General features: G+C 40.8%; 2 protein-coding genes across 2 annotated transcripts; one reads left to right on the top strand and one right to left on the bottom strand.

Annotated features, from left to right (window-relative positions):
• Positions 1-5536: 5536 nt before the first annotated feature.
• On the bottom strand, positions 5537-8511 carry LOC104961534 (leukotriene B4 receptor 1-like). The gene is made up of 2 exons (XM_010789842.1): positions 8402-8511; positions 5537-6197 (listed from the first exon to the last, which is right to left on the bottom strand). Exon 2 carries the CDS (start codon positions 6176-6178, stop codon positions 5552-5554), a length of 627 nt encoding a protein of 208 aa, XP_010788144.1. The 5' UTR covers positions 6179-6197; positions 8402-8511; the 3' UTR covers positions 5537-5551.
• A 7170-nt stretch (positions 8512-15681) lies between these two features.
• On the top strand, positions 15682-23610 carry LOC104961539 (nuclear factor of activated T-cells, cytoplasmic 4-like). Its single transcript, XM_010789848.1, has 5 exons — positions 15682-16299; positions 20501-20646; positions 21412-21927; positions 22435-22610; positions 23415-23610. Exons 1-5 carry the CDS (start codon positions 16122-16124, stop codon positions 23608-23610), a joined length of 1212 nt encoding a protein of 403 aa, XP_010788150.1. The 5' UTR covers positions 15682-16121.
• Positions 23611-24659: the final 1049 nt, after the last annotated feature.

The raw sequence follows: 24659 nt of genomic DNA, 5'->3' as shown, positions 1-24659 counted from the left end.
ACGTGAGCAGCATCTTACTGAGTTGATAAATGATTCAAGCTGACCACTTTACAAAGAAGTGGAGTTTTGAAGAATAATTGCTCAACACAACCTGGACAGTGGTCTTAAAAAGAGCCAATGGAGGGGAACACATGAGGATGGGCTGTTAATGGACACGGAAGAGAGCTGGATACAGCACGGAGGCAGGACCACGTTGGCGCATGAAGCCAAAATGGACAGACTGTGGAGAATATATTTAATCTGATCTTCCAGTTATCTTCTGCATCTATGGACCCAGAGAGCTAAATCACTAGCATTTCCTTTATTTATTGCATGTCTGAAAACATATATATATATATATATATTTATAAAACGGACAAGTGAAATCAAGCAATCTGATTAGTTCTTAGCCGTGATATACTGAGCGTATACCACGGGTAGAATTATAAGTTACTTTTCACAACAAGTCAGTATCCCTCCGCGTCTGAGAAAAACAGTATACAGTTAGGCTGAAAAGCAAACTGCCCCCGCTTCGCGTCGGGCCGAACCACGCCCCTTAACTGTGATATAATGAGCATATACCACGGCCTGTCGTGAGCTATTGCTTAAATATATATGTGCGCCCTATGGCATCCAGCGATGGGCCTGGAAGTTGAAATTCTACTTTTGGTCACATAAAGTGTCTTGTGCCTCTACAAAGGACTTTTTTGTTATGGACTGTCAGCCATCTACTTACAGTATATCTCTCTAAAGCCATGACTAATGGGAACAGTCTGGAGGTGAAAGAGTAGAGTAGTTCCCAAAGATGAACAGGCTCCAGGAAAACAACATTGACACATATTCTGCACGCACAAATGTGGAACAGTACCCGTTTTGTTTTCTTGCTTGTCTTTTAAAGCGGTTTGCATCATTGCCCTATATATTAGGCGGTGTGTGGCGCAGTGGGTTGTGGGTTGTGAGTTGGTGTTCAGATCAGGTGGTCACAGGTTCAAACCCCACTGCGGTCAGCATGTCGTTGTGTCCCCGAGACACTTCACCCCAAAGTGCTCCGGTGGGGATTGTCCACAGTATTGAGTATGTAAGTCGCTTTGGATAAGAGCGTCTAACAAGTGACATGTAATGTAATATTAACAATAACGTTGTTTGGGTATTTCATCATTTGTATCTCGCTGAAAGATTTTAAAATGTGATTTAAGAAGCTTGAGTGTCCTTTGTCATCCACTCAACAGCAGACTCCTCTGGGTAAAAGAAATCTTAAATTACAAGCAGAGAGAAAATGATTTTCTTGCAGCTGCGGCACCACCACCAGTCTTATTCACACACTGGGAGTTCCATCACTCACCTCCCTTTCTCTCTTTGCTGACACTGCACTTTCTCTCACAATAACCACACATACATGCAGCCTTCAGATAAAACTGAAACCATCAGTCCCTTTGAAACATTGATTTTGTTTCTTCCCGCTGCAACCTTGAATGTTGCCTGAAATCACTCTGCTGGAACCGCTCCCACAACATGTGTTTGGTTTTCTGCGTAGGAACTGTGACTTTGAACTAAAGGAGGCAATTTGAGTTTTGCTCAAGGGACTACATTCTGATGAGTAACCCATTAAGGCTTCTTTTTTGTCCAAGTAATGTCAAACTAATCTTTGCTTCCTTGCTTCCAATAGAGGCATTAACACCTTTATCTATAGGGGAGGAAAATCACCCTTGAAGAGCTGAAATTGCACATAAAACTGTGCAATTTCACTGCTGCTATTCTGCTTTACAGAGATAGTTGAAGACTGGTCCATTAAGTCTACTTTGTCTTTAAATGAGAGGATTAATTTGAGTTGCACATATAATACAATCTTATTTTAAAGCTGTATATTTAAAAAGGAAAGAAATTATTCAGTGTAGAATTAGAAATCTGTTAATTAGTGCATTTTGACATCAAAAGGTTATGTAGCTGTGTAATTATGATGATTGAAGTGAAGTAAAGTTAAGTGCTCATTGACGCTTATGTATGCTGCAAATGAGGTAGGTGGGTTTTTCACACACCAAAGATGACTTCATACATAATATTATGGTCCCAGCATTCAATCTAATTTGATATTTGACATCCCATTTTGATTGCAGGTGGCAGAGGTGAATACAAATGTATTTATATTTGACTAAATCTGTGTTAAGGGAGGAAGGAAATGCCATCTAAATTATAATCAAAGCTTCAGGGAACCAAGTTATGGATGTGTAAATCGCTTAAAAACAGCATGTACAATACCTCTTTTGATTCTGGAAAGCATTACTTACTTTGGAGAAAAAACGTAATACAGCTTCACACTGTTCCTGATATTAAAACAGTTAATCCAGTGCCAGGCTTTACAATACACAAAACACTTACACCTGCAAACACTGTTTATGAACGCAGGGACAGTGGGGTGAATAACTTTGTATTCTTCCAACAGATGAATACAAATACACCAGAAATTAGGAACTTTATCAGCAGAAAAACTAAGAAAAAGCGAAACAGATTTGTTGCCCGAGAGCAGTCAAGCATACTGAAAACAAAAGGCATCCATCTCTGAGCTGAAAGTAAAGACAACATCAGCACTGCCTTCAAAAGATGACAGAAAGTCCATTATGAGACGAGACGAGGAGGAGTGAGTAACGCTGATGAGATTTTAGTTCTTTGTCTTTGTTCTCGCTTACTTTGAAAACTATGGTGTGGTCGTTCACTGAGAACAAAACCCAAAAGCAGTGACACTGTACAACTCCATAATTATGTAAGAATATCATTGTTTTTTAAACCTTTTTACAGAGGCAGCATAAAGGCTCTATAAAAGGATTTGCTGGTCAAACACCATGCAGCAAGTGGAGCTCGTGCAGGAAATCATGTGGAAGGAGAGATCAAACGCAGTCATGCTCACTGGACCTCCAACTGCCACAGGAACACTGCACTGTCACCCTGCACTCTGCCATGCATCATGCATCATGGGCTAAGACATATGCTAATTTGTTTGGATTTTGAATCAAAATGCAGGTTATATCAATTAGTAACATTTCATTTAAATAACCCAATATGACAAATGACACATTTATCTCAGGGTGATGTACAATGTGTAAAGCATACATGTCTCCCAGAGAAACAGCACAATTCATGGTGAAAATGTATTTATAATGTAAAAAATGTAATACTTATTGGGTATACATTATATATTCTGACATTATCTTTAAACTCCATTCAAAGTGGTTCAGGTTGGAATTGATTGAAACATCATATAATGCAGAAAGTAGTAGTTTGAAATACATGTATTGATATACAAATCTACATTGAACAATGAATACCTGATTTTCTTTATTGTAATTGTAGGAGCAGAACTTCACATATTTGTGACTTTTTCTTTCCCTTTCATGATTAGTTTCTTCCTCCATCAGAGCTGGAGGTGTCTTATCGTCTGCTCTCTGTGAACAGTGATACTAGCTTAGCCGCGTTCACACCGGAGTACTTTTCCCACTTTAGTTCCGATATAGTTCCGAAATGTCGCCTTCACACCAAAAAGAGCCGGAACTAAAATTAGTTCATGAGAACCTTTTTACCCCCTTTTCCGTCCCTGCTAGAGAGCAGGGACTCTCATGCGGCTCTCTTGTGAGAAAAGAGCTATATTTCTGATTGGCTGGGCGGATTGCAAACCACGCTCCGTAAAACTCAAAAAAAGTGTTGTGAAGCCACCATTTTATTAGCATTATTAGCATTAGCATTAGCCCAGCGCAGAAACGCAGAGAGACTAATTTATGGCAACACAAAATAAAACATGGGAGCGGTGGAGATGAGGAGGTGTCGGCGTTCTGGCGATTTACTCGGAAGGCTTCAGTAGAAGCTGCTGTGAGTCCCAGCAGTTTCTACTGAAGCCAGTCCCCAACAACCGGGGACTTCCGGCCGGGGATTTTGGGCGGCAGTATACGCCGTGAAGTTGTTTGAGGCCTGCCAGTAAACCCAAAGCAGAAGAAGAAGAAGTGACGTCAGCGGCTTCATTTGCCTAATCCACCCCCAGGGACTTATTCCGGTGTGAACGCGATCTGTACTTAGTTCATGAGAACTAAAGAGTTCTGATGAACTAAGTTGATCATGAACCTTTGTGGGAAAAGTACTGCGGTGTGATCGAGAGATAAGGGCAGGGTACGTTTCGTAACGAGCTCCGTAAGAACAAAGAAAGAAGGAGTTTAGGAGAAGGGAAGAAGGTGCGGGGGGGTGGACCCAAAAAAGATAATGGAACCGAGGAGAAGGAGAGCGAGTAGAGGAGAAGGAGAGACGGCGTAGGTGAGAGAGGTGGTTTAGGGGGACGAAACGAAGTGAGACAAAGATAAATGAAGAACTAAGAGTAGCAGAGGAGGGGAGGAACTAACACCGACATTAAAAACATACTCACAGTGTATACCCTCAAGCACAACTACTGAAAGTTCCGGAGGAACGAAACGGCGATCCCGACGAGTTTAATTAGCATAAAATTAGCCCGCTAATGCTAATTCCGAACGTTGCTAATCGCTTTTTTTTGTTTGTTGTAAAAAATAATAAATAATTGAAAAGGAAAAAAATATATATAAAAAAAACCAAAAAGTCAAACTTTATTTGAATTTCAAGTCCCATTAGGTTCGACAATTTTTGTATGACAAGTGTAAAAAAAAAAAAAGGTTATTTACCTACAAAAGTTTTCAGTTACTTATTAGCGTAAATTATTAGCGTTCAATATTAATAACTAGCCCGTTTATTTAGCTCTAATACTTAAAAACGGGTATTATTTCGTCGGGACGAAAACGGGCGTCGGGACAGTGTAGTACATTGTCCCGTCGTACAACTCCCAGTCACCTCCTCTATTTTTTTTTTTACTTTCCGTGTAAGTAGAAGTCATTTTGTGTGGTTCTTTTTTTTTTTGTGAACAACCATTTCACAAACACCGACGATCTATAAACATGGTGAAATGTATTCTTTGATGGGAATATTTCCCAATCGGTTATCAAACATTAAGTAAATAATTAATCCAACACTTGTTGAAATATTTAGTAACTTATTCGAAATATTCTGTACTTTATTTGTCCCCCGTTGGACCTGGCCAACGAAACCGATAATACAGACGTCACAGTAACGACCGAATAGACGGTTAACGTGTTTAAAAGGTAAAAAATCACTTCCGGGTGTAAATAGACATGACGATAGGAATAATCTTTAACCATCATTCCGAGGTAAAGTATTTTACCTTACACAAAATCGTGAATGTTGTTTCCCGAGGAAAACCGTTGATATTTACAATCATTGAGCATTTATTTACCAGTCTTTCTCTACCGTTCTTTGAAGTTTGGCTACCCTCACCCCCACCCCTTAGTTGGGAGTCACTTGTGTCTATGGTNTTAGTATTATGAGCTTAAAGGAGCCCTTTTAGGTTTATTGGTCAATCACTATTGGCTAGCGCTCCAACAAATTGTACGTGATAGGCTAAGGGGCGGGACAAGTGATTGACCAATAAACCTAAAAGGGCTCCTTTAAGCTCATAATACTAAGAATTCAAATTCATGACTGTTACTTGATGTTGAGTATTTCAGAATTATTTTAAGTTAATGATCTGAGTTCTTCTGCTTATACTCACATGTGTTGGCTTTGTGTGATTGGGCGCACACACAAGCCTTGTTCTTCTCTTCTCATCATGGTCCTCTCTGACGTCTCGAAACACCAGCGAGGGGATAGCGATGAGCATCACCAACACCCATGTGCACCAGATCACCCTCCTCACCACCTTCTTGCTCACCAGGGTGGAGAGCCTCCTCGGCAACACCACGGCAACCATCCTGTGCACGCTCATCAACGTGATGAGGAAGATGGAGGCGTACATGTTGGCGTTGCAAAGGTAGAACAGGCATTTGCACATGGCGTCTCCAAACACCCACGTCTGCATGGTCAGGTAGATGATGAAGAAGATGGTGAGGACCATGAGGAGGCCGTCTGCACACGCCAGGTTGAGGATGAGGAGGGTGGTGACCGAGCGCCGTTTGATGCGAGCCAGGATGCTCCAGACGATGAAGAGGTTTCCGGGGACGCCCAGGAGGAAGACCAGGCCGAGGATGATTGCTCCCAGCGTCGTGGAGAAGTCATTGCTCACCACGCTTTTATCCTCAATGTTTCCGACTGTGCTATTTGGAGGGATCGTCACGCGGGATCCAGTGGCGTTGGACATGATGGACGAAGTTTGGGACCTGAGGGATAGGATAGAAAGGTAACGCGTCAACATGTCTGGCATTAAAGTAAAGGGTTAGGTGTAAAGATTGACATGTATGTGTCTGGATATATGTTTAGGTTAATGATTGATTTGAATGTCGGTTGTAATTTCTGCAGCTTCTATAGGACGTGCTAAACCTGTCTCTTTACATCTCTTCTCTTTGTATGACATTCATTTTGAACCTGGTTCCTTTACACTTAACTGAGATTACATTTCTAACAAATTCCAATAAATGTGTGGCTACCTTTCTAACTTAATTGCCAGTATCTGTATCTCAAAAATGATGATTAAGTCTCTCATAAAGATGATTTTTAGATGGACAGAATAAATCTTAATTACGTTTAAAGTATAAAGAATGTATCCTTTTTGGCGTTTGAACTTAATTCTCATAACAGTCTTTCATCACTGATTTGTATTATGTGCTATTACGCACAAAGGCAAAGGTTGGTTTTTTTGGGTGCCTGTCAACACTTCAATCTAATTTGAGTAAAGTTGCACAAAACTTGTTATTAAAACTCTATCAGCAGATTCTCTTATGATATTCTCTCTCCTGCGGCTTCAAAAAAGTGACACAATCCTGATATAAGATGTATTTATAAAAGCTATCATGACATTTAAATCAAAATGTTTAGCAACCTGTAATAATAACCATTTCCAAAACGTTTGAAAAGCTTTAATTGTCCGTATCTCCACGTCTGTGTGATGTGGACTGCCATTGCCTTGATCCCTTGAGTTCCAGGAACATGTGGTAAAAACAGCGTCTTGGTGAAGGAAATTGTTCACTGAAATAACTTAAATGATAGAAAGGAAGTAGTAAAAACTGAAAAAATTGTTAATAGCACTTCCATTAACAAAATACTGTGCCAGCGCCAAAAAGAGCCCAGATAAACATCAGAAATGATTGTTTAACGATGGTACATTAGCTGTTTCCAGAACTACAGGACGGTTGCTACCCTGACGCAGCCTGTAAAATATTCACATCAGACCTTCAGCCAACAGGGTAGCGCAGCGTGCTAAAACATGCAGAACACTAGCAGCCCTACGTCAAAGAAGATTTCGAAACAGACTTTGAGTCACTTTTATTCTCTCTTTCTTCCTCACTGTCCTATCACGTGGACACAGTAACATCCACTGCAGAGGTCACATACGGTGACCTCACTGTAGAAAACACAGTTAAAGATGATGCATTGCTTACTACGATTTGTAGATTAATATGCTTAATATAATTTTTGTATTGAACATGAGTGATGTACATAGAGGAGCGATAGGATCTCACTTCCTTTTCTGAGAACAAGACATCAAGCCCTTACTTCCTGATTAAGTCTTAATTTCCTAGCTCTGGTCCAACTAGCAAATTGTTTATTTTCCCCTGATGGCTGTAAACCCAATTGAAGAGTAAACACATCCATGTAAAGCTGAGTCTGAACAACAAGTGGATGCTCAAAATGACAGCTTTTTTTATTTATTTTATATACACTATGTGACACAAGTGTTCCAACCCACAGCTGTCTGTCAGTTCAGGCAAAAAGGAGGAGGCTGTGGCTCAGTGGGGAATCGGGGATAGCAAGTTCGAGTCCCACTGCAGTCAGCATGTCGTTGTGTCCCTGGGGAAGACACTTCACCCCAAATGGCTACTGTGGGGATTGTCCACAGTACTGAATGTATGTAAGTCGTTTTGGATAAAAGCGTCTATCAAATGACATGTAATGTAAAAACCACAAACATCTGCACATTATCTCTTAATAAATGTGCTGTTGTAATGGAAATAGTACGCTAAGGAGTAAACAGTTATGTCATTTCTTTCTCAATGACAAACTAAGAAATGGATTGTAAACGAATATGCAACCTAATGCATTCAAAAAAACGTAATAAACCTTAACATTTTTTTGAAAAGATCGGAGAAATGACCATTCCCAAAATGACTTGCACAGCCAGGAACTGTGATTGCAAATGAAGAAATACCATATAGTTATCATGCAGTCCAAACTAAAACAAAAAAACGAGTCATACGTTTGTAATAAATCTGTTCCTTGTAAATAATCAAGTCAAGAAAAGTAAATAATTACTCAAAAATGGAAAAAACAAGAATAGGAAAGAGTCACGTGTTAGTACAATCTCAAGTAAAATGTCAATACAAAGTCCTAAATTAACTTTTCCAGTGAACACACGAGAGTGACTGACCTTCCAAGGACTGGATGTCTCTCTGTGATGAGCGTCAGATTCAATTATCCCAGCGCTGCTCCGCTCTGTCCGGCAGCGTTTCCCTTGTGTGACGCTGTGTGTTAGCTCTGTCCATAATAACGTGGATCACATCCTGCCCCACAGGCTGCAACATGCTGAGGTTAGAGAGAGAAAGCCAGAGGGAGGTGTGGCCTTCCTTCAAACACGTCAGGCCCTTAAATTCATCTCCATATATAATTACGATCTTCTTCTTTTTTTATATATATAAACAAGCATGCATTCTTCCGGAAAGCATGTCCAAGTTCCATATATCAAAAAGCATATTTGCGTTTCTCTGCTTGTGAGTCAAGTGGCCGCATTACATTCTGCTATACTTCACATCATTTTAACTAGAGCAGTAGTTCCTCTGGGTTTTCATCCGTGGCATTTGGAGTAAACAAGTTATTAAAATAAATGTGCTCCTTTTCTCACAGATTGAGTTTTCCTGTTGTGTTTATGTATGCACCGTTATACACCAAAGACATTTCTTTGTTTGTGTAAACCTACTTTGCATGTATCTGATTCCATTACCGATTTCGGAGAAATAGAGAAGTTATTGGTTATTCAAACCCTTGCACAAGTTCCCTGTGTCATGGATGCTAATGGTAACACAAGCACAAACAGGCATACAGGTAGACACGCACAACACACACACTCTCACCCGTTCATACAAGTTTCTGACTCTGAAAGGAATGCTGGTTTTCGGGAGTGGTGAAATGTTGAGTAATAAAAAGAAGCTCAAATATGAAACCTTTCTACTCTCATGGAAAGATTGATTAATATGCAGATACTGGTTCACCTTCACTTAAATTAGACGAGCTGAAGCCATATCTATGTGTCCTTAAGACTGAACAAACACCAATGGGTTTGTCACTTCTATATTTGACTTAGATTAATTTAAATAAAAGCTTTTACGGGAAACTCCACACATAACTGTATTTACTGTACATGACACAATGCATAGTTATATGTATTGACACCCCTACATTTATTGGTAGGCTACTAAGATGAGATACAATAGACCTTTATTGAACCCTGCAGGGAAATTCAGACGTCAACAGAGTAAGAGGGAAACACAGGAGGACAGTATAGGAGTTCAAAAAAGGGCAAACATGTAAGCAACAGAATGAATTTGAGTAACAACGATGGCGTTAGGTCAAACACCTGATTTACTTTTAAACAGATATGAGGGAAATTATTGTAAAACGTAATTATATATATATGTCTATGTGCGAGTGTAAGTGCAAGTCTTATGTACAATCAGTGAAGGTTGTTTACATACTGAAGTACTTAAATTATGAGTTCATTCATTTACTTTTTCATGGAAGAATAACATATATATAAAATTGATATCTTAAGGCGGATATGGAAAATTCTGCTAAATGTTTTTTAATGTAGGGCGGTGGTGGAGAAGTTGATAGGGAGTTGGCTTGGCAACTGGAAGGTCACCAGTTTAAGTCCCGGCAAGACCAAGTGCTACCGAGGTGTCCCTGAGCAAGGCACCATTCCCTACACTGCTCCCCGGGCGCCGATCAAAATGGCAGCACACTGCTCCTAACCTATGCTAACACGATGGGTCAAATGCAGAGAAACAATTTCCCCACGAGGGATTCATAAAAGTCCATCTTATCTTAACGACTCACTAAATACAAATGGATTTCCACATTATTGAATGGCACTGGAAGTTACTGTAAGTCTCCTATACCTCATTCACACCAACGGTGTTTCAGGGCCGGTTCGGAGCTGGAGCTTGATAAGCACCGGGTTTTCCTGTTCACACCGCAGCGGAGCAGCCTCTTAGCTCCGGAATCCGGTTCGTTTCAAGCACCAAAAAATTGTCCGGCTACAGCAAAAGCACCGCATACGTCACGCTTACGTCGAGGCGGGGGCAGGGGCGGGATCAACTCCTGAACAACAACAAAAAGCCGGCGTTTTATCCAGTTTGTACACAACGATGGAGAAACTTAACAAGCAGCAGTGGTCCACTGAAGAGACCAGCTACCTACTGGGAATCTGGTCTTCCGAAGAGGTACAGAGGAAGCTGGAGCACAATCGGCCATTGTTGTTGTTGTCGGTGTCAGCTGTGAGGGGTTTCTGCGCGGTTTGGCTTTATGAAGCAGGCACGCAAACGGTTACGTGATGACGCAAACGATGACGCAATGACGCAGCACCAGTCGGACTCTGGGCGGTGTGAAAAGAGCCGGAGCTAAACCGAAGAACCGGTTCTGAACCTGAAAAGCTCTAGCACGAAGCTTGAACCGGAGTTGCGTTGGTGTGAATGAGGTATTAGGCGGAAAGAAGGGTGTGGTTTACTTTCCTAGAGCTTAATGTGATAGTCCAGCATCTAGTCAGTTTACCTATCACATATAACTATACTTAATATTTAAGAATACAGAACTATATAAACTTGATATCATGAGCCCGTGACTTTTGCAGGAGAGATGAAACTAAATCAGATGAAGTCATAGCCTTTTATCAAAAAACACTTTTATGACAGCTGTCACCCATTTGTCTTTATGGTTATATAGAATATATAACATTTTGTTTGATTACTCTGATAAGAACTTCTTTGTAAAGACTATCATTTAACCATGAAACTTACCTTTATTCTTATAAGCACATCATTGTCTTTCATTTGTAAATACTGGGGCATGTGAAGTAGGTAATAAGAGAAATATAACCCAAGATATAATCAAAAGATGGCAACAGAGCCAATGAAATAAAGTTGTAAAAGTAATCTCGTGTTGGTTGATGTGTAACAGTAGATGTTGAAAAACCCTGTCTCCTATAATAGTGATTCATTAAAAACCTTTTTTTTGACAAATATGTCATGAAAATATATGTGTAAAATCTAGGCGTTCTATTGTTTAACCATCATCTACTCAAATTCAATGTAATACTTTATCAAATAACTCTTATTTTGTCCAAGCTTAAATTGGAAAAACGGATACATCTAAAAAGTAACAATTTACATATTCATCTAATGACTTATTTTTTATTTAGCAAACAATGTCATAAATTACATTACTATGACAATGACAGAATATGGGTTTCTAATTGTAGGTAAAACGAAAGTGGATTAAACACGTCCTGTTTTAGGCTGTCGGAATATATTTTACTTGTTTTTAAAAGCACAAAATGTTCTCTAGTAAAATCTACAGATTCGATAAATCATGTCTCTCTCTTGCTCAAACCATAATTGTGTCAGCGCCCGGGTTGCAACACTTTGCTTTGATAACAATAATTTGTGTCCTCAGGGTGTGGATTCCGAGCTCACGGTTTTACTTTAAGGTTTCTGTAAAACTGTTCTGCCGTTCACCACCTGATGGCAACACACCACCGAAAATCACTCCTTCCCTTTTCTCTTTCCCTCCCATAAACTTGACACTCAGCAGTTCCTCCTCTGTGTTGCACTCATCCATCTCATTGCTGCTCTCCTTTAAACAATTTATTAGCCATTCAGCTTTACAGTTTCACAACCCTCCAAAAACTTTCCATTTCTAGAGAGGCTTTGTGTCTGCACAAATGAACGTCTGCATTCATAAAGTACCTGCATGTAGTTTACTTTATTAACCAGTTACCACAGTGTTCATTTGGTCTTACAGCTCAAAACCTCATTAAACTAAAACTGTTGCTTTTACCATTTTGGCAAGCATAGTTATGTTGTTCCAGATGTGAAACCTATTTTTATAGTTAGTTGAGAATTAAAGGGGCCCTATAATACTCATTTTAATTTTCATATTTGTATTTTGTGGCACTTCTTTTCCCCCTCTGTCTAAAATCAGAGCTGAGTCTGCTCTGATTGGTTAGCTGACCAGCTCTGTTATGATTGGACAACCCCTGAGAGATGTCCCGCCTCTTAGCCTATCGCGGTCAATGTCCCCATTTTCGCCTTCCATCCACACTAAAAAACATTGTTCACAAAAAAAAGGTTTAAAAACTAGTTAAGAATCTGTCAACGCCAGCCTTTCCAAAACAATGACGTGTGCCTTCTTAGACTCAACTGAGGATCTGTGTGACAGTAAAGTTAGGAAACCAGCTTCCCTCCAGCGGGAAAATAACCCCAAAACGTTGAACCTGGCTCAAATTTAGCCACAACACAAAGCGATGTAATCCCGGGTTACCCAACCAAGGATATGCAAACACAAATGACTGGAAAATGACTGCAGTTCTGTTTACTTTGCGATGATTGAGATGGAGAAATGATTGTTGCTATAACTTTCCCAATGTGTTATATCCTGTGTCAAGATTCAAAGATTTAGTCACTCGTATTTTCATAGACGGAAACACAGACCCCTGAGGCTGTGCTAAAAGGCTAATTTGCAATAACACCATTACAACCTTCAGAGAGGGCAGACCTCTGCTACATTTGTTTCTAAAAGTGAAAAGCAATGCGTGTATCCGCCCTGTGATTTGGATCCACTTGTAAATGTTATTGTTCTTACTCTGCCCTGCAAAACCGTTCGTCAAACTCTCCAGAAAATATGGACCGTTGTTTTTTGTTTTCCTGCAAAGAAAACAGAAATGGCAATCATACCATACTGACAACATGGACCTTTTCAGTGAAAGTGAAGCAATATCAAAGATACAATTTAAACAATACAAATGTAAAAGTATTACAAAGTTAATTAAGCGTAATCATGTACTGTCCTACATTCTGGATTGTATTTCATCATTTTGTTTTTGGTCTGAAGTCTTATGCTGCATTGCTGCTGCATGGTATGGTGCAAAAGTTCTGGATAATACCTTTTACTTTTCTTTCCCAAGTTCCCTGCGAGCCATGCTGCTGATGCGCTGGGTTAGGACTAGGACGCATCGCTATGATGATTAGTCGAGAACCCTTCTTGCACTAAGAGGTTACTAAACAAGATAATGTCAAGAACCTGGTGCTTGAAGTGAGTCAAATCAAGACGAGGCAGGAAAACCATGCAATTAGGTAACAAAGCATACATGGGGATATACTTCCGTTGCAGGCTGTGAGATAGTCTAGACTGGCACTATAACAAGTAGCAACCTTACTAATAGCCACCATGGGGCCCCAAACAAACAGAACACACAAACAACTAAATTAACTCTCTTTGGATTCATTTTTACCACGGATGTTGAGAGAGATGAGCGGCTGTTCTGAGGCTCCTCGGGAAGACAATAGGAGTATTAGAAGTTAAAGGTGGAGTAGGTAAGTTTGAGAAACCTGCTCGAGACACACTTTTCATTATATTCCATGGAATGCTCTTAATATCCCGATAGCAATGAATATCTTAAATGCTTTGACAACAAATCCATAAAAAAAAATTCATCTGTGGAAGCCGTAGTGCTGTAAAAAGCACGACCAATCATCTTAGCCGGCCTGGCTAAAATAACTGGATGGCCTACCTGCCTGTCAGCCTTCCATCTGTGCACAAATTTATCTCGTGCCCTCATTGGTCATGTGTGCGTTCGTGTGTGTTGGAGGAGGGGCTCTGTAAGGAAGTGGAAGATTTTCTCCAGCTGTGTATTTTCAAATTCTAGCGCACTCGAGCTGGTTTCTCCGAAATTACCTACCCCACCTTTAAATCCCTATCAATTGACATGTCATAGTGTCATCGGGCAAAATACTTGACCCAATAATCCTAATCCTAACCCACTGTCTACAGTATTAACTAAATTGCATCGGATTTAACCCTTAACCCTAACGGGATTTGGTGGGAGTGTGGGTACATCCGATTCGGCCTTTGGCCCTGCTGGTGGCACTTTTTCCCTTCCTCTCTTACCAGACAGCAACATCTTGAGATCCAAGGCCTGCCCACACAACCCCAAGAGGATGACAGGGAGAGTGAATCAAGCCCCTAGCCACATGCAAGTATAACATGCATAATAATGATTGTGAGAATCAGAGGAGGACAAGGAAAGGAGGACAGAGAGGAGGAGGGGGAGGAAGAGGAGGGAGGAATAAGGAGCTGGAGAGAGCCAGAGAGAGAGTGTTTATTTAAGTTCTTCGTCTCCTGACTCAGACAGAGAGCAGACTACAGAGGATAATGAGAAACAGATCTTTGGTAGAGAGGAAGGGGAGGAGGGGGAGACTCAAGAGAAGGAGGGACAAGGAGAAGTGGGGTAAAAAGAAGAAGAAGAGGAAAGAAGGGGGAGGAGAGGGAAGAGTGACAGCAAGGAAAGGGGGGGGGCTGTCGTGTTCATCGCCACAGGAAATAGGCCCTCTTATGTTCACTACTGACAGTTAACATCACAGCGCTGGTGGCCATGCAGCCGGCACACAATGGCAGGTTTTAAAGACAGTGAGCTGCTTGCCATGACTCCTGCTCATGACCAGAATAATAATCAAAGTGTTTTAGGCTTAAATGTGTAGAAGAGAGGTTTATACTGACGATAATAGTGGGAAAACAGCAGAGAGAGGTGTGTGGATGATGCAAACTAAGATAAAGACAAGCCATTATTAGGGTTTTAAAAATGTGTCTTGGCATGTTGAGTTCAGAGGTGGAAGAAGTACTGAAATGATTTACTAAAGTAAAAGTAGCAATACTGCAGTGTAAAAAATACTCAGTTACAAGTAAAAGTCCTGTGTACAAATCTTACTGAAGTAAAAGTACAAAATAATCGGCTTAAAAAATACTTTACGTACCAAAGGTAAAAGTACTCGTTAAACAGAATGGCCTATTTTATACATATTTTAAAATATTGTATTAAAATGATTGGTGCATTAATGTGTTCTTCGCTTTAATGTTGCGCTGTAAGAGGTTGTTTATTTGAGTTACTTAATCTACAACTAGGTAGTTTAACGTATACAAATATATGATAATGTATTGTTGATTTATACGAACCTAAATCTGCATATTAAATAGCAACTATATAAATATATACACAGTATGTGAAATACAATGTGTGCAGTAAAAAGTACTGCATTTCCTCTCAACATGTAGTGGAGTAAAAGTATTAAGTAACATAATAAGTAATAACATAAAAATACTCTAGTGAAGTACAACTACCTCAATTGTTAACTTAAGGACAGTACTTGAGTAAATGTACTTAGTTACATTGCACCACTGGTTTAGTTAATGTGATGTGAGTTTGAGAAAAAGATAAACCTCCACAGTGAGTGAGGAGGGGGGAGAAGAGGGAGGCAGGAGGTTGGGCAGGGGGATACTTGACTGACAGGCAGGAGGTCCTATGGGGAATGAGTAACGGACCAACTGGAGCTGGGAAACCCACCCAAAGGCAATTAAGGGTAAAGGACGACAAAAATATTTTATAAACTTTTTTCCTCCCCTCTCTCTCTCTGTCTTGAAGAAGAAGAAGCTACACGGGGATTGCGATGGAGCTAGAATGAAAGAACCGGCTGTAACTTGGGGATGTGATTCGGAAAAGATTGTGAAATATCTAGAGCAAAGATTTGATTTGGATCGCAAGGCATCCAAGTTGAAAAAGTTGCAAATACGCGAGAAAGAGGCAGTCATCATCGTGTGGAAAAGACTTGGAAAAGTTGCTGAAGTTACACCAAAACCTTCCAGGAGGATGGATAGACAACTTGCACAATGATAAGAACATAGGAGAAATACATTTTTTGGGAATATCTCCGGAAACGTTTTTTGTTTGGCGCACCAACGACGTAAAAGCTATTCAGTCTATGCGTAAAAGTCGCTGTACCGACGCAGGGAGATAAGGTCGTATCACTCGATCTGTATCCGGTCCGATGGGGGCCGCGCCGGGCTCCGGCTGGGAAGAGGGTGAGTTCGAGTTTAAGTTGGTGTTTGAGGAGGACCAGGGGCCATCACCGGTTCTCACAGCCGAGCCGGAGAGCTCTGTTCCCGGGGAGGAGAGTGCAGAGTGCGCCCTGCTGCACCTGGAGCCCTCCAGCAGCAGCAGTCTGGGTGAGTTTCATTTATTGGAAGATTACATGTGTTTAAGTGAAGAGACAGAGTAGATAGAGGAAGTCTGACAGTGTGGCTTATAATGCATGGGAACTGTGTGTGTGTGTGTGTGTGTGTGTGTGTGTGTGTGTGTGTGTGTGTGTGTGTGTGTGTGTGTGTGTGTGTGTGTGTGTGTGTGGCTGCATGTTTATGTGTATGTGTGTGTGGCTGCATGTTGCATGTGCTGTAAGTAAGGGCCTTTATATTTATGCCTGTGCCTATGTGAAGTTATTATGTGTTTGGTGTGTGTGTGTGTGTGTGTGTGTGTGTGTGTGTGTGTGTGTGTGTGTGTGTGTGTGTGTGTGTGTGTGTGTGTGTGTGTGTGTCTTGCTGTATGATGTGTGTGCGCCTTCTTCTACATGTGCTTATGTGAATTCCGTATGTGTGTGTTGTATGCGTGCCTCTATCTGTAAGCATGTGACCCTGAGTATATTGTTATTGTGTGTTTGTTTGTGTGTGTGTGTGTGTGTGTGTGTATATCTGATTGTATTCCTGTCTGTGTGCATGTGTGTGTTTGTGCATGTGTGCGTGCAGCCCCAGACTCAATGTGTTTCTAATCGGCTGTGCGTGTGAGGAGAGTTAACAGCTGCCATCTGGGAAGGAACCTCAACCTCTGTGTACTGAACAGGCAGCACATACACCTCCCTCCCTCACTCAACCTCCATCTCCCCCATTTTTCACCACCCACACATACACACATACACACATACACACATACACACACACTCACACACCTCGTATCCTCACATCCACTCTCTCATTTTTTTCCCGCCCACACTGGCATACAGTTGTATTACCACACCCAAGGCATGAAATTGAACTACAGGACAAACAAGAGAAAAATTCTCCACTCTTGATTTTTATTTATCAGAGCTGCACGGAATCGCTCTTCTGGCTTTTTGTGCCTTCAGATTCATGTTTAAAACTCTCCATATCTTTTTATCCAACATGTGGAACGGTTTTAACCTTTGACCTCTTAAAACAAAGTCAATTTACCACGTCTGGTCGCTGTTTCGATTGTCTATCAGTTGTGAGAAGTTTAACCAAACCCTATTAGACTTTTATTTTTTTGGACAGACTTTAAGATTTAGGAAGAGCTTAAAGCCTTTTTCTATCACTTTAAATCCAAACTTTTATAAGAGATAAAATGGGTCTAAAGTTTGTTATGGAGCTAAAAGTCAGTAATGCAAAGTGACTTCGTTAGGTACATGTACAGCAGAAACACTGAGTTGTATGACTATGATGAAGCATCTGTATTTAGTAATTCACAAACAAAATTAAAATAGAGAGTCTTTAAGATTTATTTCTATAGAAGTGAAGGTTACAGCTCTGCTGATCCCCCTTTTGTTTTACTGATACTTCAAATCAAAGCACAGGTATCCGTTTGGTACACTGTCCACAGATATCAAATTGAGCCCAAATGTATATTATGTATATCTGCATAGAACTTAATTTGATATGAACAACTTTTTATAAAGGTAACATTAAACTAAAGATTATTACGGAACACTCAGTTGTTAATGGTCAGTGTCTGGATTTAGGTAAGGACCACAACATGTCATGATATAAACAAATCTGTATCTAATGTAGTACATGTCACGTCCACTTAATGAGGACTGTCTAAAATGATCCAGTGATTCACATTGAAAGAGTAAGAGTAGAAAAGTCTACATTTACAGTTTTTTAGCAGAACGTTTTTTTTATCCCTCTCATATCTGGACCCTCTGATTACTTTTATGACCCGTTGTTGGGCATATTGACTAGAATGTCCAAATATATGATGAAAATATGCAACGTGCGTTAATATAGTGGAATATCCCAATAATCGTGCAATGTAGGGTTCAGCATCTTGCCCATGGAAATGTTGGATCGAATCACCAACTCTCCGATTAAAGGAGAACCATTTTACCTCCTCAGCCGCAGCCGCCCAATAAACGTTTTTTTATTGGCCAGCCCCGAGTCCCTCTGTTAGGGAAGAATAACTCCTTATGAAAGGTACGAAGTATAACTTTATTTTAAACATGATAGAACTAAGAGGAGGCTTCCCCCAAAAAAGGGACAACAAAGTACTCCCAAGTTGTGTTCAAGTCCAATAACCATCAAGTTCATCTTTGTAGTAATAAACTTCTAAATTTAGGTCTAAATTAAATTATTGTTTTCTAAATAGTTAAAAGAGCCCTGAGGAGGCAAAATTATCCTTTTTCTCCCCGACAAAAGCAACATCTGGAACAGTTTGAGAAAATAAAGTAAACATTCGTGTTCAATGCAGCAAAAATGTATAGTTTCTCCTTTGCTATCCAGCCAATCATCCTTTGTGTGGTTCCTAATCCCATTTTGTGAGGGGTTCAACTCAGGACACACACAATAAAATATTACAGTTCAAATTAAGATAAAAGTTTATTGTGTTTAAAAAGTGTTAGGTACATTTTCGTGGCTCATAAACTTCTCTGCTGCTTTGCGCACAAACATCTAAATCATTGTTTCATGTGAAAGGAGAAGTTGCCTCAGCACTGCAGCTTTAACCGCTTGGAAATATTTCTGTTGCCAGGAAACATTTGAAGAGATTTTTCAGTCTTAATTCAGTTGGCAGTTGCTGTTGTGTGTCTGCGTTGCCCAAAAAATGCCTGAAAGGCCCGATGATCGGTTGGAGCCTCGCTCATTACCCAGTAACTTCTGTTTGGCTCCATGCAGAGCCACCGCACCGTGCCGGGGAACGGCTGTGGCGAGGGCCGTGGTCTTCAGGGGTTGTGTCCTCATTTGGGTGATTTTTTGGCAAAGATTGCAAAACATTCTGTTCCTCTAGAAATTTGAAAAAAGGAAATGGAGAAAAAAAAAAATCATCTTCGTGCCTTTCAAGATTAGCATCAGAGTTAAGTTTATTGTTAGCAGTAAAAATGTTGGTTACAATTTCCTCTTTACCCTTTTACACTATTTGTGACTATAATACATGGAAAGCATGTATTTAAATATTCTTCACACTCAAAGTAGGATTTATGAAGCTGTTGAGTAAATTCTTCTTTTCTGACTGTGTGAGATTGTGGAATATAACATTTTCTGTTATTCCTATGTTTATAATATTCCGATATACAGTAAATTGTCACTTCTTTTCAATTAACCATTCTGTGCTGCCTTGCCACATATTGCCAAACTATGGCAGCTTCACCTGGTCGTACACAAGAAGCCTAAGATTGATACACTCCCATTATGACTTAATGTGAAGCTATCACCAGCAGGCAGGCAGTTAGCGAAGCTTAGCTTGAAGACTACAGGAAAACACCTAGTTTGACACAAATACCATAATGTACCACTTTGACTGTGCGATGTAAGTAAAAATATAATGCTTTAAAAGTGAGCTTTACTGGGGCCGTTAGTTGTTTCTTTTCACATTTCCACAGAGCAACGTTAGCTGTTTCCATCTGTTTCCAGTCTTTATGCTAAGCTACGCTAACTTTTGGCCCCAGCTAGCTTCATATTGAACATGTTAGATATAAGAGTGGTATCAATCTCATCTTCTAGTGCTTATCAAGAAAGTGAAAAAACCTACTCCTCTATCATAAAGTGAAAACAAATGCTGCACTTGTTTGAATGATATTGGCTTGGATAAATAAAGACACGTTTGAGTTGCATGCATTTTCCATATGGCTTCAATTGCAGATCAGTTAATCAAGAAAGTTGATCAATGGCACGTTGATGATAAAAAATGGAGCTGTAGCACAAATAGTGTTTACAGTATTTTGATTGACATCCAATGAGTCTCTTCTGTTCCAGAGGAGAACAGCACGTTTTAGGGCTAACTGTCATTTTGCGGTTTGTGAAAAGTGATTCATGGGAGTTCACATGACCCTCAAAACCACAACATATGATATAAAAAGAAATTACGTTTACGAGACAGCAGCCAGAGGATAAATTGATGCCATGTGGAAGTGAAAGTGCATATTAAGTCAAATTGACTCACTGCAGACTCCTCATTCGAAGAATTTCATAATCTGCATTTTTTTTTAGCAAGTTAGACCAACTTCTGTGTAAAGTTTTGATACATTATCCTTTAAAGGTCACAGGGTGAGCGCTTACAATCTGCGTTCTTACCTTGTGACTAAGTCATCTTTTGGTGCCAGTGTTTGTCATGTTTCCACACATTAAGCCTGATTATTCTTTCTATCAGTTACAGATAACCACCATTCGATCAGCATCCCCAGCCCGCCGTCCTCGGCCAATCAGCGGGCTGGGATGCATTCCCCGCCTCCACGCCGGGCCCAGAGCAGAGAGTTCAGCGGGACCTATGAGAGCCTGCCGGCGCGCTCTGTGCAGGTGAGACACTCTTTACAAGTCCTGCTTTTTCTAAAAACCAAAGGGTGTTTACAGACTGAGACGTTTTCTTACATGTTGTTCTGAGCCAAAGAATAAAGTATAACAAATGTTAAAACGTACATTTTTCACAAAAGCAGCACAAAGTTTGAAACCTTGTACATTTTGTTCATTAATAACTGGCGCAAATATGTTGGAAATATACGTTTTGTAGATCTTTCATGAGTTTTCAAACACTGAAAGACAAGTTTTGTAGCATTTTATCACAGTTTGAATATGTGACGTAATATTCATCCCATAAACCTGAAAAATTAAGTATATTAACCATTCAGGTGCTAAACATAATGCTTTTGTAAGGACATTACAAATTAAATGAAGAATGTTCTGAGAGATACTGTATAAATGGATGCCTTTGGATGTAGTCAAACTAATCACTTGAAATTTTTGTTTAGACCACTAAAAATGTGTATGACACTAATTACATTTAAACCCATTAATATTTCATACTTTTTAATTGCATAGTATATGTTAGAAATGGTGAAAGGTGTCCATCACAGTTTCCCGTATGCCAAGGTTACATCTTCACATTGCTTTTTTTTCGTCTGTGCAACTGTCCCAAATCTAAAACGTTTTTTTATTTCCAATAAAACAAAAACCGGAGAGTAGCAGCAAATACAAACATTCGGAGAGTTTGACCATTTGCATTTGCTGTCTATTAACTCAGAAACAATTAAAGATATCTCACGCTCTCTCTCCTCTGCCCTCCAGGTTTCAGAGTCTCGCGTGGTGGAGTGTCCCAGCATCCAGATAACCACCATCTCCCCTGAAGACGACCTCGCACCCTCAATCTCCAGTTACTGGGACACAGGTGGAGGTGGTGGGGGGTGGGACAGAGAGCGCCTCTACCTCCCTCTGCTGGACCCCTTCACCTACAGAGACCGCTGCCCCGGCTCCCTCAGCCCCAGTCCGGGCTCCAGCCCCTCGTCCCGCGGCTGGCTAAGCCCCGCCTCCAGCTGCGACTCCCTGCTGGTGGAGGAGGAGGAGCTGACCGAGGCCACAAACAATTTCGGGCTTTCGCCGTCCTCCAGGCCTACCTCTCCGGGGGGTAAAAAGCGAAGAAACTCCCCCCTGGTCTCTCCATGTACTTCACGGAGGGGCAGCTACTCAGAGGAACTTCAGGGGTGCAACCTTGAAGGAGGGGACTCCACACCTCAGTCTCAAGCTCCACCCAACAGCTGCGAGCTCAGCATCCCACAGAAAACCAGGAAGACGTCGTTGGAGCAGGTGAAGACGTTAGCATGTTTCCATGGTGTACGAGAGATGATTCAAATATTTAAATCTTCAAAAATGTGCATCACACTAAAGTGGTGAACCATACTTGTCGTGGCTTAGTTCCCTTGGGCTCTATAAGCCACTTAAAAAAAGAGTTTTCCCATTTCTGTGACTCCTTTAGGCTGGGCATTGTGGGAATTGCCATCTTATATCGGCCATTGACTACAGAGGTCGCCACTAGCTGTGACCTTTTAACTAACAATACTTTTTTTCCCCAGTTGTCTCCCAGGGAGGTGAACCATACTTGTTGTGGCTTACCTAATTAACTTGGTTTCTATAAGCCTCTTGAAATTACTTAAATATTAAAGGTTGAGACCTGTGTTTAGTCTGGCTTTCTTTAAGGCTGGGCATTGTGGGAATCGCAGTCGTTTATCGCCCATTTACTACAGAGGTCACCAATAGGTGTGACCTTTTACACCAGACCAACAAACTGGCTCTAATAGTGCTTCTGTTCTCCAGTTGTCTCCCAGGGAGTTGGATCCGGAGCCGGCTCCAGGCCTCAGCTCCCCCTGCCCGCTGCCAGACAGCCAGCAGGTCAGGAGAGCACCCCCCCCTCTGGGCATGGACTACCTCCCGGTGCCCCCCGCTCTCGCCTGGGGCCGGACCCGAGCCAGCGCCCAAAGCCCTCTGTTCAGGCAAGGATACACACCACTTATTTATCAGCATCACAAATTACAGTTTGAAGCTTAATATTGATGTGTTAAATTGTCAACACAATTGTGTGTTTAAAAAGGAATTATACATAGTGAATTTCCAAATCAGAATCAGATCAGAATACCTTTATTAGTCCAACTGAGGGGAAATGTACATTGTTACAGCAGAAAAAGAGCCAAAGACAGCTTAATGTTACGTAGAAGCATGCATAAAAAAGTATTGAAGTAACAAAAAAGTTACAACATATAAAAAATTACACAATTTACAAAATAAACATCCTTTAACAGTTCAGTTCAAATGGTAATTCCCCCCGAAAAAAAAAGCAGCTGGCATGAAACCAAGAGCTTTTTCAAACTAGCATTTTAACGATAAATGCTACGCCCAAAATAATTATTTTACTGGAACTCAAGTGATGTTGTGCAATCCTTGTGCTTAGTGAACTTTGACATGCAAATCTGTACTGCATAAGTCAACGTTTGGCGAAAATAAGTACTGTGTTTTCAATAAAACAGGCAATATTCTTGCACCATGTACTTGTTCTTGCAATAAAATAAGAGCATTTCATGAGTCTACTTGTTATTTTTATTCAAGGAAGAAATAAGACAGTATTAATTAACATATAAACTTCTAATTTCCACTCACTACAAGTCAGTTTGTGATGTTTTCAAATTGAAACAATTCATTTGGTTTTCAAAATAGTTATTCACTGTCATGTAAGTGTCGTTTTAAATGTTCTCTGCTTCCTTTAAACTGTCTAATATTTGACTTTTGTAAACCATGTGTAGGACTAACGCCTTGCCGCCACTGGACTGGCCGCTGCCGTCCCAGTTCGACCAGTACGAGCTGCGGATCGAGGTGCAGCCGCGCCCTCACCACAGAGCGCACTATGAGACGGAGGGGAGCCGAGGAGCCGTGAAGGCAACACCATCAGGACATCCTGTCGTCAAGGTGATTCCCAAACCTGCAGATTTAAGGCTCTGACACACCGAATAAACAGCAAAGAACAAGTGGAGACGGAGCCGAATGTTGTCAAAGTCAGCTTTATTGTCAATCTTTCAGTTTGTGTGTACAGTCGGAGAGATCCAAATACTGTTTCCCACAATCCCGAATACAAAAATAAAAATATGTATACTAATATGTATATCCTATATACACACAATCAACAGACACATTTATATATATGCACACATTAAGATAAAAAACACAACAATCAATATATACAAAATAACAGTCACTTCAATATCTTTGTGCTGCCTCGTTGATTGATTCTTGGCCAAAAGGTTGCATTTGAATCCCCCGCATACACTTCAGCAAACCACCAACTTTCATCTAGGAAATAAGTCCAAACAGCAGGCAGCAGTATGCTCTGTATTCCTCACTCAAAAAGGGAAACCCGAAAACGTACAACTGTAAAAAATAAATACAAGCCGTTGATGATACGAACTTTGAAAAAAACAGGATTTGCTGACAATTTCTCCACAAATCTCCCTCACCACTGAGCTTTGTTCCAAATGGCCGTGTCGTGAAATATCCATGGATGAGAATGACAAGAAGAGACGAAGAAGTAAATGAAAAGACAGTACAAGCGTGCCCTCTTTAGTATTTTATTGGTTTTTCTCACAACAGTTTCTCTTCTCTTGCACTCTTAGTCATTCAAAGTGATTTATATTACTGTGCCGATTCCAAGTTGAAATGGCAGCCATCCATCCATCTTCTCCCGCTTATCTGTGGTCGGGTCGCGGGGGTAGCAGTTCCAGCAGAGAGCCCCAAACTTTCCTTTCCCCACATCAACCAGCTCTGACTGGGGGATCCCAAGGCGCTCCCAGGCCAGCGAAGAGATATAATCCCTCCACCTGGTCCTAGGTCTACCCCTCGGTCTCCTCCCATCCTAACTAGGTGCCCGAACCACCTCAACTGGCTCCTTTCGACGTGAAGGAGGAGCGGTTCAACTCCGAGGCCCTCCTGGATGACTGAACTCCTCACCTTATCCCTAAGGGAGACGCCAGCCACCCTGCGGAGAAAACCCATCT

This window comes from Notothenia coriiceps, unplaced genomic scaffold (genome assembly GCF_000735185.1).
Source record: "Notothenia coriiceps isolate Sejong01 unplaced genomic scaffold, NC01 NC01_scaffold00033419, whole genome shotgun sequence".
NCBI lineage: Eukaryota > Metazoa > Chordata > Actinopteri > Perciformes > Nototheniidae > Notothenia > Notothenia coriiceps.
Note: the sequence above shows the minus strand (reverse complement) of the source record. Positions and strands in the feature narration are given on the sequence as shown.

What these genes read in the sequence shown, in the direction of transcription:
- LOC104961534 (XM_010789842.1), bottom strand. Translation starts at nt 6,178, where the DNA reads ATGTCCAACGCCACTGGATCCCGCGTGACGATCCCTCCAAATAGCACA.
- LOC104961539 (XM_010789848.1), top strand. Translation starts at nt 16,122, where the DNA reads ATGGGGGCCGCGCCGGGCTCCGGCTGGGAAGAGGGTGAGTTCGAGTTT. An exon ending in CTCCAGCAGCAGCAGTCTGG is followed by an intron (nt 16,300 to 20,500) that starts GTGAGTTTCATT and finishes TCTTTCTATCAG; the next exon opens with TTACAGATAACCACCATTCG. An exon ending in GCCCAAAGCCCTCTGTTCAG is followed by an intron (nt 22,611 to 23,414) that starts GCAAGGATACAC and finishes AACCATGTGTAG; the next exon opens with GACTAACGCCTTGCCGCCAC.